The 15,537-nt window shown below is 41.9% G+C and overlaps 2 protein-coding genes across 4 annotated transcripts; one reads left to right on the top strand and one right to left on the bottom strand.

Moving 5' to 3' along the window:
* Positions 1 to 568: 568 nt before the first annotated feature.
* Positions 569 to 4,322, bottom strand: kics2 (KICSTOR subunit 2). The gene is made up of 4 exons (XM_055020681.1): positions 4,280 to 4,322; positions 3,917 to 4,178; positions 2,583 to 2,880; positions 569 to 1,552 (listed from the first exon to the last, which is right to left on the bottom strand). Exons 2-4 carry the CDS (start codon positions 4,146 to 4,148, stop codon positions 733 to 735), a joined length of 1,350 nt encoding a protein of 449 aa, XP_054876656.1. The 5' UTR covers positions 4,149 to 4,178; positions 4,280 to 4,322; the 3' UTR covers positions 569 to 732.
* Positions 4,323 to 5,711: 1,389 nt separating this feature from the next.
* tmem19 (transmembrane protein 19) lies at positions 5,712 to 15,167 on the top strand. 3 transcript variants are annotated; one of them, XM_055020708.1, is made up of 8 exons: positions 5,712 to 5,771; positions 10,509 to 10,656; positions 11,431 to 11,544; positions 13,159 to 13,296; positions 13,899 to 13,975; positions 14,045 to 14,222; positions 14,573 to 14,782; positions 14,855 to 15,167. In XM_055020708.1, the coding sequence occupies exons 2-8, from the start codon at positions 10,527 to 10,529 to the stop codon at positions 15,013 to 15,015; spliced, it is 1,008 nt and encodes a 335-aa protein (XP_054876683.1). In that variant the 5' UTR covers positions 5,712 to 5,771; positions 10,509 to 10,526; the 3' UTR covers positions 15,016 to 15,167. The 3 variants fall into 3 exon arrangements, with proteins under 3 accessions (XP_054876683.1, XP_054876681.1, XP_054876682.1); XM_055020706.1 differs by lacking the exon at positions 5,712 to 5,771 and adding an exon at positions 9,014 to 9,032; XM_055020707.1 differs by lacking the exon at positions 5,712 to 5,771 and adding an exon at positions 10,008 to 10,227.
* Positions 15,168 to 15,537: the final 370 nt, after the last annotated feature.

Here is a 15,537-nt window from a genome sequence, read left to right as displayed (position 1 = left end):
GCACCGCCTCTCCTGTCCTGACTTCACTGAGAATCCTGAGATTACAGTAGACAAAGAGTTAAAAATATGGGATTACTGTCGCAATTAATTGAATTATTCTGAGATTAGAGTCATAATCCTTAATAGAGGTCAGAACTATGGAATCGACCTCAAAATTAATCAATTAATTTCAAATGTTATAATGATGAGATTAAGATTAATTCTTGGATTATGATCAGAATTAACTAATTGCCTAAAGTCAGAATTAATTACAAACTTTTGGGATTAAAGTCATAATTTCGATAAGGTCAAAATTCTGAGATTGTCAGAATTAAGTGAAAAAAGTTGCAATTTTAAGACTGAGGTGGGAATTCTGATAAAAAATTTTAAATGTTATAATTCTGAGATTAAAGTCATATTTACAGCTTTTTGTCCTGCTCTGTGTTCCTGGATCTTTGGATCAATGAAACAAAATTTCCACGTTGGAACTGTGCAAATGTCAAACACGGTGGAGGAGGAATGATGATACGTAAACAATAAATCCTAAAATGAACATATGAATCTGATCTTAAAGAACCAGAGAAAAACGTTTTGGACAGAAGAAGCTTCAGAAACTTTATTTGGTTTGTAAAACTATAAAAACTGGTTGAAGTTTTGTTGTTTTTAGTAACCCAGCGATAAAACGGATCAGGAGCTGAAATGTTTTTGGTCAGAGAACCGTTTGGACCTGCGGTGAGTTCAGACAGGAAGTGGTCACCCCTTGGATCCCGGCTTCAGGATGCTGAAGGGTTTGCAGTTCCGCAGTGACCCGGAGATTTCCTGCAGGAAGGAAGTGATGTGCTGGTCCTTCTCCGATTTCCTGCCGTCGAAGATGACCACCAGGGTGAAGTGTGGCTCGGGCCGGGTCAGGTAGTAGGTGCTCTGGACCTTGTCGTCGTAGAACTGCACCACCTTGTCGAGCGTGTTGAGCTCGGCGGCGCGGTCGCTCATCATCATGATGACGTTGGGCCAGTGGGTGAGCGGGCGCTCGCCGGACGGCAGCGACACCACCGCCGGGAACTGCTCCACCCCTTTGGGCGCCTCGTGGTACGAGTGCGGGTGGTGGTAGCCGTGGCCCTGGAAGCTCTCCGAGCCGCGGTTGTCGAACACCAGCGACACGTTGCTGGCGTCGTGCTTCCGGATGAAGGCGGAGATCTTACCATAGAAGTCCGGCGTGGCGCGGGCCGTCAGCGCCCTCATGTCGCCCGGCGCCGTCTGCCGGCTCAGAGCCTCGTGGAAGTAGAAGCTGAACTTGGCGAGCAGCGTGGCGTGGAAGCGCTGCAGCCACACGTACAGGTGCGGCGGCTGCACGGCCTTCTGGGACTGGCCGCCGAACAGGTTCTTCCGGGTCTCCTTCTGGCGCTGGAAGAGCTGGGCCCAGGCCGTGAGCTTGGCTTGGGCGCCGTGGAGGCTGAGCAGCGCGGGAAGGAAGTGCCACTCGGACACCTGGGCCTGGCAGCGCAGCAGCTGGGTCACCACATCCACCTCCGTCTGGAAGCCCTCCTCCACCCGGGCCAGGATCGGGTGGTGGAACCTGCAGCAGAACCGGGCACAGGGCGGTTCTGGTCGGGTTAACGAGCACAGGTTTGGTCCAGGTGCAACAACTTCACAATAAACGAGAGCTAACGGTTGTTGTAGCAACTGATTTTTGTTATGATTAATCATCAAAGACTTAATTGATTGATCAATTATTCTAATGACTGATTAATCAGCAGGAATATTTTAATAATCGTTTGTTATGACAACTGGTTATTCTAACAATTATTCACCACAGGCTTAATTAATTAATTATTCTGATGATTAATTCATTAATTGTCAGAGGATTGATTGATTAATTGATTATTTTGACAAATGAAAAATCTGCTAAATGTTTTTTTCTTTGTGTTTTCTGGCGATTATTTGAGTAACCTAAAAAGATGTACCACTTAAAATGTTTACCACTTAAAATTATGTTTTACAATATTAGACATGCACACAAAAAAGCAAACAACTCACAGATTCCTTCAGGAAACATTTGACCATTTGAGGCAAAGGATTCATCTGCAGCTAAAAATTGCTTTTAACATAAACATATGAAAAGCTCAACTCTTACTGCTCGATTAGGCCTGATCTGTTGACTAGTTTTTGATTAATCAATTTAACCTATGATAAGGTTTTTTATCTTAAGTGCAAAATGCATAAATTTTGTACAATTTTGAAGTTATTATTGCTCTTAGTATGTTCTTATTTCACAATTTTAAAGTCTGTATTCTCCAGTTAATCGATTGTTTCAGATCTAAAAATAACTAGTCCACCATCAACATGGGGAAATGTTTTGTTTTGGATGTTTTCTGCAGTGGGCACCATTTTGCTGACAGGAAACTCTTTACTACCTCTGCATCATGAAGCGTGTTCCCTCCACCGACCTCAATGTGTCACTTTCTCCTGGAGCTTCTGCTCCTCTAAATATAGCGGGAACACGCTTCATGATGCAGAGGTAGTTAATCATTTAAACCAACAAAGCCCAAAGCTGCTACATGAGTTTATCCTCAAGCTTCTCGCTGCAGAACGACTCAGATACTGACTTGTTGCTGTATTTGTGCAGCGCGGCCTCCAGCGCGGACACCAGCTCCTCTGAGTTCACGCTCTTCTGGGAGCCCAGCGAGTGCAGCTTCTCGTACAGGTCGGCCATCTCCATGCGGGCCTGGGTGAAGTGGCAGAGCTGCTCTGACAGGTGGGACAGCAGGTCCTCCAGGGAGGAGGATGAAGAGGAGGCGGCAGGTTGGCTGTGCCGCCCCATGGTCACTACCTTCCTGAGCTCGTTGTACAGCGACGTGTAGACGGTGCGGATGGAGTCTTTCCGGCTGAAGAACGACTGGCCACCTGTACAGAGAAAACCTGTATATTTCAAAAAATTCACCTTCATTTATCCAGAAAAGTCCCACTGAGATCAAAAACCTCTGTTTTTTTTCAAAGCTTTCGATTTGGACACTGTCGCATCTTAACGCAGCAACTACAGCGCCATCTGGTGGCCGAATTCAGCAGCTTTTACTGTGTTAAAATAATATTTCCCACTTAACTATTGAGTTCTGTTAAATCTAAACTATAAACCCTCTTGTTATAGTTACATATGAACCATAATAAATAAAATATTGACAAACATTTTGATGTGTATCGACGGCATTGGACAAAATGTAATGTTTCCTGGTGGCATCTTTTATGACGACTTTTATGATGTGAAGCACTGTGAACTGCTGAAATGTGCTACACAAATGAACTTGATTGAACATCTCAGATCAAGTAAACTTTAATATTAGGAAAAGTTAATTAATCTTAAATTCAATATACAGAAAAGCACAAAAAAAATCTTTACTTTTCCATGAGATACATGTTTAAAATCCTTTTTAAAAAATCAGACTAAAGGTTACTCAAATAATTTCTATTATTCAAAATGTTTTGACCAGAAAAGTGTTTAGTACCAGTATTAGCAATAATTTTGCTGTTAATGCAAACATTTAACCATAAACCCTCAATGTTGTACAGAATGTGGCGGGTTGCCAGTTGGGCTTGTTATGTCTTTCAAGATCTGGCAACAAATCTTGAAAGACAGAGTTACATAAAGACCTTCACTTTATGTAACTCTGGTTACATAAAGTGAAGGTCTTTGAATGGCCTACTCAAAGTCTGGACCTTAAATAGATGCTAGAAAATACTCTGAAAGAAATTAAACTACTTTGCGAAAGAAAAGTGGCACTAAATGTCTCCACAGTTCTATAAATGATGAACAGCCTGGTGGTCATAAAGTTTTGCCCTTCGTATCGTAACTTTAAGGATTGGTTTTTGATTTTGTTCGGCCTCATTTGTGATTTTAATTATTTCTCGGCCGAGTTTAAAGCGGTTCTCCGGCCTGAGCGGTTACCTAGCTTCTGGCCCAGGAACGTCAGGTTGTGGTACACCTTCTCCGCGGCGGCCAGGTGAGCCAGCGCTAAAAGCAGGGAGCCCCAGATGGCCCCGGAGCTCCGGCTGCTGTCCTTCTCTTTCTCCACGTAGTCCTTGGCCCGGTCGAAGGAGAACATCCCGAGCTGAGCGAAGAAGCTCTCCAGGATGGCTCTCTCCCGCGGGACGGGCCGCAGCTCCTCCACCTCCGCCATGCTGCTCGGTGTTAGCTAACAGGCTGAGAGCTACACAAGAGAAGAGCGTAAATATTCATATTAAACTAAGAAATGTCACTAATATGAGCTGGAAAAACAAACATGCTCTTTTAAATGTTAGAGTAGCTAACCGTTTATCGTTCCGACGCCATTTTGGCTAAACCGGATGTAAATATTACGGAAAGCTAAGAGGGACAAACGACCTCCTGGAAAGAAAGCGATTGAACTTTGACGGTGTTTGATAAAAAACCTGCGACTCAAAGTGACCAGAGGAGAGGAGAGCGTCCAAAAGTTTGACTCAAGTCAGAGTAAAAAGCAAGAGCGGGAGAGTAAAAAACAGTTTGAAAAGGCGACTCAAGTACAATATTTAAAAATTACGTCATCAAACCAACCAAAACACAAAGCTGCGGAAATTTTGGTATATTAAAACACAAAATGAAAATAATCTACAATTCCAAAATTATGAAAGTATTGCCACGTTAAGAAGTTGTAAACATGTAATGATAAGAATAAATTCATAATGAGAATAAACTCACACAAAAAATAAATTTGAAATAATTTGAGAATAAAGTTGTAGTAATGAGATTAAATTTATAATATGAATTAGACTTTGTTCTAGTTATGTTTTGACTTTATTCACATGTGGTAATTTTACTTTATGATTTTGTATTTTCTTACTGGCCCTAAAACTCTGTCACACAAAATAATATAAGCAGCTAAAAGAAAACATTTTCCAAATCATTTCTAAAAGTGAAAACACCACCACAGTAAAAATAGCGTACTCCAAAATGTGACTGAAATAAATAAACTAATAACTATTGAACTCACAAACTCAGAATTCCTGACTGTTAACATTCAGTCATTGGGATGTTCTGAGCTAAAAGGCATTATATTTTATTCATCCAACTTCACAGAACAGACAATTAAAGCAGTATTGTCGGTCACTTTAAACTTCATTAGAATATCACTTTTTAATAATTTATTAGTATAGAGCTATGAAAGTCTTTATTAGGTCTATTCCACTCTGTCTGTGTCGCACACAAATCTGTATATACATGCTATGCATAAAGTTATACATTAAAATGGTTTGATTGCTTCTTTTCAAACAAATATCTTCTGAGTACATAACTGCAAACTGAAATTTATTCCCAAGTGTCCAAAAACTTCCTGCCTCGTGAATCTGCTCCAAAGGATTAAAGACCTCACTGTTCTATCTGCTGCTCTGACTTTATCTTTGATACAAAATCATTTTTCTAGTCAGAGAATCCTGGTTTGCCCCACAGAAGTGGAGCCAATGCAGTTATGTCCCTTCACTGTGATTGATTAAAATTATTTGAATCAGTTGTCTTTGCAAAGAGAAGCCAGAAGATTCTGCGTGGAAATAAAACCCATGCAGACCCACTTTTCTGCGAACTCTCCAGGATTTCCCTAAACTGCTTCCTGTAAAAATCATTTCAGTAACATGGTGAGTGTTTCTTTTATGAATCCTGTGGATGCCAATAAGACATTCCCTGAATTTGGCTCCAGAGGGGGAGGATCTCCGCTCCATTTAAAAACAGTCAGCTGCTTAAAAATAATCTCAAACCACATTTCCTCTCATCTCCATCAACGCTTCTTGGCTCGGTAGGTCAAATCCCTCTGCACTCATGTTATTCAGCATCATCTCTGCTCATTTATTAGCTTTTTAAAGTATAACTTTCCTAAAGTGAAGATTTTTTTAAAATGCTCATTTGATATTTTAAAGATCAAAATGAACTTTGCTTTTATAAATACAATAGTTTTAGTGAATTATGAGGTGATTTTCCTTCTTGTTTATTTCTTTACGGTGCGTTTTGTTATTTTTATCAACTTTGTCTTTTCCATTCCTGTTTGAAACTAGAGAGATTTCAGGTTCCTTTCTGTCCACCTGGTTTTAGTTTTCTATTCAGATTTGTTTTTATCTGTTTCTGTTTAATTCATTCATAACATTTAAGCTCATTTTTCCTAACTAATTTGATTGATTTGTTTCTATCATAGGTGTTTCTTCTTACTTTTCAATGCTGACTTTATTAGTTTTCCTTTGTGATGTGATGTACTTACAAAAACACATCCAACCCTCCTGCTGAAATGCTAATCCAAATCCTTGTATCTTTTTTTTTTGTCAAAATAATGTTTTCGACATCCAAATGCAGAATTTACAATCAGAAAGTAATTTCATTGATGTGGTGACGATTAGCTAAAATCTATCTGCTCTATAAATGTAGTTTTTCTCTGATATTCAACAAAACAATCAGCATGTCTGGTTAGAAGTTTTTATCTAGTCATAAAGAGCATCAATATTGTATTAATTCTGGACTTTATGTATTTGACTTGGTATTTTTTTCAGGAGGAAATAATTATGCAACAAACAAAAACAATAATAGTTTTTACAAATACTAAGTTGAAAATTGTACCAACAAAATCACAAGACAAATAATATTGAAACAAAAGTTAACAGAACGACTCTGAATTGTGTTGTTATGTTGAGGCTTTTGTATTATTGAACCATCTAGGCCACCGTACAAATCAAAATCCAGAACAATGGGAAAGTTCAAGATCTTTCAGGACGGAAACGCCTTTCTGCCAACTTCCTGAAAAGAGCTGAACTTCCCGTCACGACTCAGGATCTTCCTGAGACATCAGGACTTTAATCCTGGAAATGTTCATCAGATGACGGAAGGCTGACTTTGTAACCGACTTTAAGTGACTCTGAAGGGTTCAGATTTCAACATGGCCTCTGGTTTCTATCCGTAATAACTGAAGCTGTGTCAACTCTTTAGGTCCAAAGATAATAACTTCAGTTTCTGTTCAGCTGGAGAAAACTGTGGGATATTTATCAGTTCTGAGATTTTATCCAACTTTCACATCATCGATGTCAGAATTCTACATCAGAAGACGCTAGAGACGATGAATCCAGATGTAAACAATGGCTGAAACATCCCAGTCCAACCAGTCCGGGTCCAACCACACATCCAGAAGGCCGTTTCTGTTACTGGGCTTCCTTCAGCTTCCACTGGTGAATAAACTTTAAAAACCCCAGATAGACGGCGGCGGCCATATTAATGCCATTAATGCAGCGCTGCTGCTTAACATCTCTGTTGTTCTTCGTTGCATACTGGTCACTTTGGGGTCATAAACCGTTCACCCAGAGGTCTGACTGTGGTTGGGATTAACTAGAACAAAATAATAATGGACCTGAGCATCAAGGCCTGCTTGGGAGCTTATATGGAGCTAAATTGGTTCAAAAGAAGAAGAATTTTACTTGAAAACATTTTTTGAAACTGAAAAAAGAAACTTTGAATCTGAAAAAATATTTCTTTCTAGTTTCAATATTATTTAGTTTCAAAGGTTTTTTTACGTTTAAAATCTTTCTTAATTTTGAAATCTTATTTTCAATTTTCAAATCTTTTTTTTTAAATCACTTTCAAATAATTTCTTTCCAGTTTCAGACTTTTTTCCAGTTCTAAAAATATTTTCACAGTTTCAATTTTCTTCTCTTTTGAATAAACTTTATGTCACCAATTTAGCTCCATAACAGTTTCTGTCTGTTCTGACCAACATACACAGTTCCTTTACAGTTCAGCACGACCCTCACAACACCATGATAACACCATGATGACACCATGATAGCACCATGATGACACCATGATGACACCATGATGACACCATGATAACACCATGATGACGCCATGATGACACATAATGACACCATGATGACACCATGATGACACCATGATGACACCATGATGACACCATGATAACACCATGATGACACCATGATAGCACCATGATGACACCATGATGACACCATGATGACGCCATGATAACACCATGATGACACCATGATAACACCATGATGACACCATGATGACACCATGATGACACCATGATAACACCATGATGACGCCATGATAACACCATGATGACACCATGATAGCACCATGATGACACCATGATGACACCATGATGACACCACGATGACACCATGATAGCACCATGATAGCACCATGATGACACCATAATGACCATGATAGCACCATGATAGCACCATGATGACACCATGATGACGCCATGATAACACCATGATGACACCATGATAGCACCATGATGACACCATGATGACACCATGATGACACCATGATGACACCATGATAGCACCATGATAACACCATGATGACGCCATGATAACACCATGATGACACCATGATAGCACCATGATGACACCATGATGACACCATGATAACACCATGATGACGCCATGATGACACCATAATGACACCATGATAGCACCATGATGACACCATGATAACACCATGATGACACCATGATGACACCATGATGACACCATGATGACACCATGATAGCACCATGATGACACCATAATGACACCATGATAGCACCATGATAGCACCATGATGACACCATGATGACACCATGATGACACCACGATGACACCATGATAGCACCATGATAGCACCATGATGACACCATGATGACACCACGATGACACCATGATAGCACCATAATGACACCATGATGACACCATGATGACACCATGATGACACCATGATGACACCACGATGACACCATGATAGCACCATAATGACACCATGATGACACCATGATAAACTCAAAGCGTTGTCATGGGGACAGGAAACGTCCAACCAGCTGTTGGCAGCTGGTTTCAAGTCATCTGATTGGAGTTTTTGTTTCCGCTGGGGATTTTTCTGGAGACAGAGGAGCTTTGTGCTGTGCTGCTTGTCCTGCTGCTGGGATGCAATCCCATCATCACATGGGACCCAGCACAGAGAGATCTTCACCAATTAAGCTTTGAACTACGTGCCGCTAGAAGCACAAGAGAAAATGGTGAGCTTTATTATGTCCTATCTCTGCTTTCAGGCGCTTTCTATAATATTGCTCAGATCGCACTGAGATTTTGCTGCTTTAAACTCTTTCAAATGGATCCAATGTGGTTTTCCACCAAAATCTACACAAAGGAACCGTTGGCTACGTTTCATTACCTTTTAAAGTGACCCGTTACGCTTCATGAACAGGTCAGGATAAGTCTATGTTCTTTACATCTGACATTTGTCTGCACAAAATCTCTCAATTCAGACTGAAGTTTTTCAGGAGAAAGTGGCTTCTGGACGGAGAGATGACAACAAAAACTAGGGTTGCTAGGGAACATGGCGGAACTCTCTTTGGGTTGCTAGGTAACATGGCGGAACTCTCCTTGGGTTGCTAGGTAACATGGCAGAACTCTCTTTAGGTTGCTAGGTAACATGGCAGAACTCTCTTTAGGTTGCTAGGTAACATGGCGTAACTCTCTTTGGGTTGCTAGGTAACATGGCGTAACTCTCGTTGGGTTGCTAGGTAACAGGGCAGCTTACTGATTTGTGACTTTATATTCCAGTGACTTTTGAAAAATCTCATTTTCACTAACAAATTTATGTATTTATTGATCTTTATGAGTTTTTTAAAAGGGTTTGGTGCTGAAACTAATCAGTTTTGTAGGAATTTGCAGAGTTAGATGAACTTGTGCACGAGGCACTCACTCTGACAACTAATTATGGCATTTAATGTGGAAAAAACCATTAATAAATATTTTATATAAAATTTTTATGTTGTTAAAGGTAAACAGAAGCAGTGTCTGATTATCTTAATGGCATTATAAACACTATATTTAGATATTTGTTAAAATAAACCAGCAACTATTTTATTTAAAAAAAAAAAATTGACATCCATGGAATCCATGAAACTAACAAATATAGCTACACAGACATTAAATAGGAAGCGCAGTTCTGGTTACTGTCGCTTTAAGAGTCAAGCTTCTGGCGGAAATGAGTCCGGCACTCAGATCCATCCGCCGGCTCGTTTCCCCTCCGCACAGCGGTCATCAGACGAGGAGCTGCTCGTTTTATTTCTCTCCTTCTGTTCAAAGTTTCTCATCTGTCTCCATATTTTCATAAGAAACAAAACTAATTTTATAAAAATAAATCAAACAGTTTAATGTGGAGGTCACAGCGAGAGGGAGTGATTAGGATGGCTCCGACGGAAAGCGGTGAGTCAAAACACGTCTTAAAGTCACGATTTGTAAATATAAATAGTTTAAAATGCTACAAACTGGTCGACAAAATCAAATCAAGAGGATATATAAATATAGATGTTCAATAAAAATGAAATCCTATTTGCTCAGACAAGCCGGGTAAATAAAGACGGTTTTTACTGAAGCATAAACAAAGAAAATGATAAGAAATGAATTTCCCCCCGTTGTTTGGCGCCCTCCTAGCATGGCGCCCATGTAGTGCAAACAGGTCTGTGTTTAAAATCTGCTCTCTGCAGCTGCACCTCTCGGTCATCATGGACTCTGAGAACGACGTCCTGTCCAAGGAATACTTGAAGATGATGACGGATATGATCGTGCTGTGCGTCACCTTGGCGCTGTCTCTGTCCTTCTGGATCATCTCTCTCAGCATGAGCGCCGTGTCCGGTGAGCCGCCGCAGGGATCATCACACCGTGAAGCCATGCGCTCTTCCCAGAACCCCTCTGAGGCTGCTGCTGTTTAAAGGTCATGGACATTCAGCAGCTCACTGGAAAACACTGCAAACATCCAACAGCTGCACGGATGTTTTCAAACTATTACAATTTGGTATTTAATGTTGCTTTTAATTAGGGCTGCAACTTACAATTTTAGTAATTACTCATATGAATAATCGATTAATCAAATAAACAATTTGACACATTCTGCAGATTTCTTATTTAACCTCAACACTTTAAAAATGAGGAAAACAAAATGCAGTGATGCAGCAATTTATTGAACGCTGCATCACTGTAGATTAATTGATACATTTTGCTGTTAATAGTTGAAAGCAGTTGGTTTTATGAAGTTCTGTATCAGATATTTACTGGCTAAACTTAAATGTAAAGGTTTTTTTCTGCAGTTAATTTCTGATCCAGGTATGTTATTATTTCAGCTATTTTATTCTGTATACTCCAGTTAATGATTAATAAAATTAGTCAGTGATTATTTCAATATTCGATTACTTATGATTGATCATTTCAGATCTTGTTTATATGACTGGAAAATGTTGTTTTTCTAAGTAAATTTTCACAGAATGTGGAAATATCCCCACAGCATGATGCTGCCTCCACCGTGGAGGACATTTAAAAACTGAATGGAAAAGTTTGAAAACTCACCTGGAAAGTCCTTGAATTTCCCTGGAAAAAGTGTTGAACTCTATTCTTTGTTTCTGTTTCCCAAAGGGAACCTGCAGCCGGTGTCGCCATGGCGATGGCTGTTCTCCATCTTGGTTCCCCTCACGCTGACGAGCCGCGCGCTGAAGAGACGCAGCCTGGACCGGTCCGGAGCGCTGGGCGGTGAGTTGGCGCCGACGCTCAGGACGAAAGAAAATCAGTCCGTTTCTGTTCACTTAACAGCTGCAGCTCAGGCAGGTCAGATTTCTAAATCTGATTGTGGTCTGGACTTTGACTAGGCCATTCAACTTGAATTTGAAATCAGAACAAGTCAAATAAACTTTGTAGTTCCTGAAACCTAATAAATTCCTGCTGGGCTTTTCATTCAAACAAAATGAGTGAATTCTGATCTAAAAACCTTTATTTGACAGTTTTAAGGAGATTTAAGCAGCAGTTGGGTCACTGGACACATTTGATCCGGTATAAATGTCCTCCTTCCCATGAAGACACGACGCTCACTGGGTCCAAACGGCTCCAAACAGCCGACAAACTGATTGATTCTTTGGGTCAGAAGGTTCTGGTGAGACGCTGCTCACATCGCAGCCTCACTAACCTGAACCGGCTGCAGCTGAACTCGTCTTTCTACTTCCATATAAAAACCGCAGATTTAGATCAGACTGCAGCGGAACGCTGACATTAAAAAGGTCAGAGGTCAGCCAACACTTGGAGACACAGGATCGTTGTTCTCTGAGGTTCTGGGAATTCTGAGCGTGAAAATCAGACATTCTGTGGTCAGAGCTGCGATCGCTGGGAAAAAGATTTTTCCTTTCCTGCCTTGTCATTTTCTGTTTGATGGATTTATTTTTTATTCTGGGACATTAAACCACAGCGAACAGTTTGAGTTTATTCTGGATTTTCTTAACATTTTAAACTCAAATTTCATCCAAAATCTGGTCAGTTTTTCTTGAAAATAAATATCTTGAATTTCTATGCGATCAGATTGTGATTGGGTGATTGGAAGCTACGATCTGAGTTGTGGACTCCATAGTGACGCGGCTCCAGCTGTCAGGCACGGTGGTGGCAGCATGATGGAAAAGCTCTGCTTTGGTTCTGTTTGTGAATCTTTGCTCACATTTATTTTGCATGTTTGGAGAATCGTTTCCTCCAATTCAGCATTTTTGCTTTTTCAGACAGTTGTTGAGATGCGCAACCATGGCAACAAGGGTTTATTTTTAATTTTACATCTGGGAGTTGCTTAGCCTTTCAAAAAAACAACTGAGGAGATGAAATGTTCGTCATGCATGCAGAGAGAGAGGAAGATGAACCATCTGATCCCCGACTCAGCATCTTTCCAACCACACAGCAAAAGCAAAGGAGGCGGATTAGCAGCGCTGCTCATCCAGGACATGTTACTGTGGCATACTGCCTCTGCTGGCTGGATGTTAGCATGTCAGGATGGACATGACACTGTCTTGAGTCAGAGGTATCTTCTGTTACGATGTAACACTGACTGCTACTGGAGATCTCGTTGCAAATGGTTCAAACATGGCCACAGAGATCACAAACTTACAGCGATTTGATTTTCAGCTAGACAGCGTAGCGGCAGTCCACAGCATGATGCTGCCACCACCGTGCTGAGCAGTGAAAGGAACCTCAGCTCCTGTAAACGACCTGCCTGTGAATCATCTGACCAGAAAACCAGCCGAGTTAAAGAGAACCGCTGCACTGAAGACAAAATACACAAATAAATCAACCTGATGTACCGATTACCTCATGCTTCACCTTTGACCTTTGCAGCTCTCCTGGTGGGCTTCGTGCTGACGATGGCCAACCTGAGCTTCTTCTCCGCCCTGCTGGCGTTCTTCTTCACCTCCAGCCGTCTGACCCGGTGGGGCGCCGAGAAGAAGAAGAAGATAGACGCCGAGTACAAAGAAGGTGAGACGAATTAACCACACCGTTCTCCTGTGACATCATCGCACTTCAAAGAGCTTTCTAACTGACAGCCATCTTGGTAGGCAGTTGCTATGACAACAATGAACAAGCCACAAGCTTAGATCTGGACTCAGATTAGATTACAGCTGTCGGCGTTGACTACACTCCTCTGTATGATGAAGATCAGTGAGATTTACTGAAGAATTAGCAACATTAGCTTAGCTGATGTAGCTTTTACCTGCTAGCTAAGATAAACATGTAGCCTACGTGCTTGCTACTGCGGGATCTCACTCTGAACCCAGTGACTCACAACAAGAGTTTGTTCGTATTAAACGTCAAGGTTTAATACGAACAAACTCGGTTCTCTGAATAGTGAACTGTGTCGCAGTCAGAGGTCGGAGCAGCTCGTCTGTTTTCCTTCTCCGTCTCATTCGGGTCGAGCCCAACAGCAGCCATTTTGTTCATGTCTGTCTTTGAAACTGGTGAAGAGTTTTGTTGGCTTGAAGCCGTGAGTTCGCACCGCTTTCCTCCCAAGATGGCGCCGGTCGCTTCCGAATTGTTTATTGTTAAATAAAAAGTTGTGAATCTGAAGGTTCTGTTGCCAGGCGGCCAGAGGAACTGGATCCAGGTGTTCTGTAACGGCGGCGTTCCCACTGAGCTGGCGCTGCTCTACATGATCGAGGTAAAAACACGAACCAGCCGCTCGCCGTCAGGCCCCGCCCCCTCGCTCACCGCCACCGCTCTGCTGCAGGTCGGCCCCGGAGAGATTCCCATCGACTTCGGGAAGCAGTACACGGCCTCCTGGATGTGCCTGTCGCTGCTGGGCGCGCTCGCCTGCAGCGCCGGCGACACCTGGGCGTCGGAGGTGGGGCCGGTCCTCAGCCAATCACAGCCCAGACTCATCACCACCTGGAAGGAAGTCCCAGCAGGTGAGACACCTCTCCAGGTCCAGGGCCTAGTCAAAGTCCAGAGCTACATCCTGGAGACGAATGAACAAGTTAAGGTTTTCACTCAGCTGAATGCAAATGCAGGCCACACTTTTCAGATTTTGTGTGTTATTAGGACAAAGGCGTAAACGATTAATCGGTCCGTATTTTCTTTATTATGTCTTAAACTCACTTTGGGTTTTTTTGACTCTGTACTCCGGTTAGCGATTGATTACTGATTTAGTTGACAATTACTTCAATAATCGATTAATTCTGACGACTCGTGATTAATGGTTTCAGTTCTGTAGGTTTAAAAACTTCCTGAATGTCGTTTTTTTTACCTTTTCCTCCAGGAACTAACGGAGGCGTGACTCTGGTCGGACTGGCGGCCAGCTTCCTGGGCGGGGCCACAGTGGGCGTGGCCTACTTTGCGACGCAGCTGCTGACGGTGGGCGACCTGCAGCTGGCCGACCCGCAGTGGCCCGTGGTTCTGTACGGCGGCATGGCGGGGCTGTTGGGCTCCATGCTGGACTCCCTGCTGGGCGCTCACATGCAGTACTCGGGTCAGTTAACGCTCGCCGTCCGGTCGCCGGGTTAAGGCCGCGTTCACCGACCCGCTGCCCTCTGCCCCGCAGGCTTCGACTCCAGCATCGGGAAGGTGGTGAGCTACCAGTCGGCCACCACCAGGCGGATCTGCGGGAAACCCGTCATGGACAACAACGCCGTGAACCTGTTCTCCTCGGTGCTGGTGGCGCTCTTCCTGCCGGGCCTGGCCTGGGGCCTGTGGCCCCGGTAGGCCGAGGATACGGACTGCGTGGTTCTGATCATGACAATTAGCATCGTTTGGTAAATTAATTCCTACGACCTGCAGAGAAACGATTGAATCGTTTACGTCACAAAACGAGTTCAAGTCACTGAGTTTAATAAACTCATTCTTTGTAAATCTGCTCCGACTGTTTAAATCTTTCACAGCTTTCCATACCAAATGTCTAACAGTTCAGGAATGTAACGCTCAAAACTCCAACTTTTATCTGGTCAGTGAAAGCACCACATTTTAATTTCATTTCCATTTTTTTAACATTACATTTTTTTTCTAACTATTATTTATTAAATATTTTATTTTGTTTCCATAAAAATTCTTCTTTAATTTTTAACTTTAAATATTTATGCAACTATAAATACAAGGTTTCCATGAAGGTGGAGCCAGATACTGGTTTAAAAACGGAGTGTAAGGAAAACCTGAGGATATTTGGACAAACATTTAAACATTGGTCCAAGAGAAAGTCTCTTTTTAATGAACTTTTCCTGCCACATTTTG

Source organism: Poeciliopsis prolifica, unplaced genomic scaffold (genome assembly GCF_027474105.1).
Source record: "Poeciliopsis prolifica strain line A6 unplaced genomic scaffold, Auburn_PproV2 SCAFFOLD070, whole genome shotgun sequence".
Taxonomy (NCBI): domain Eukaryota; kingdom Metazoa; phylum Chordata; class Actinopteri; order Cyprinodontiformes; family Poeciliidae; genus Poeciliopsis; species Poeciliopsis prolifica.
The sequence above is the reverse complement of the archived record's forward strand: the minus strand, read 5'-3'. Positions and strand labels throughout refer to the sequence as shown.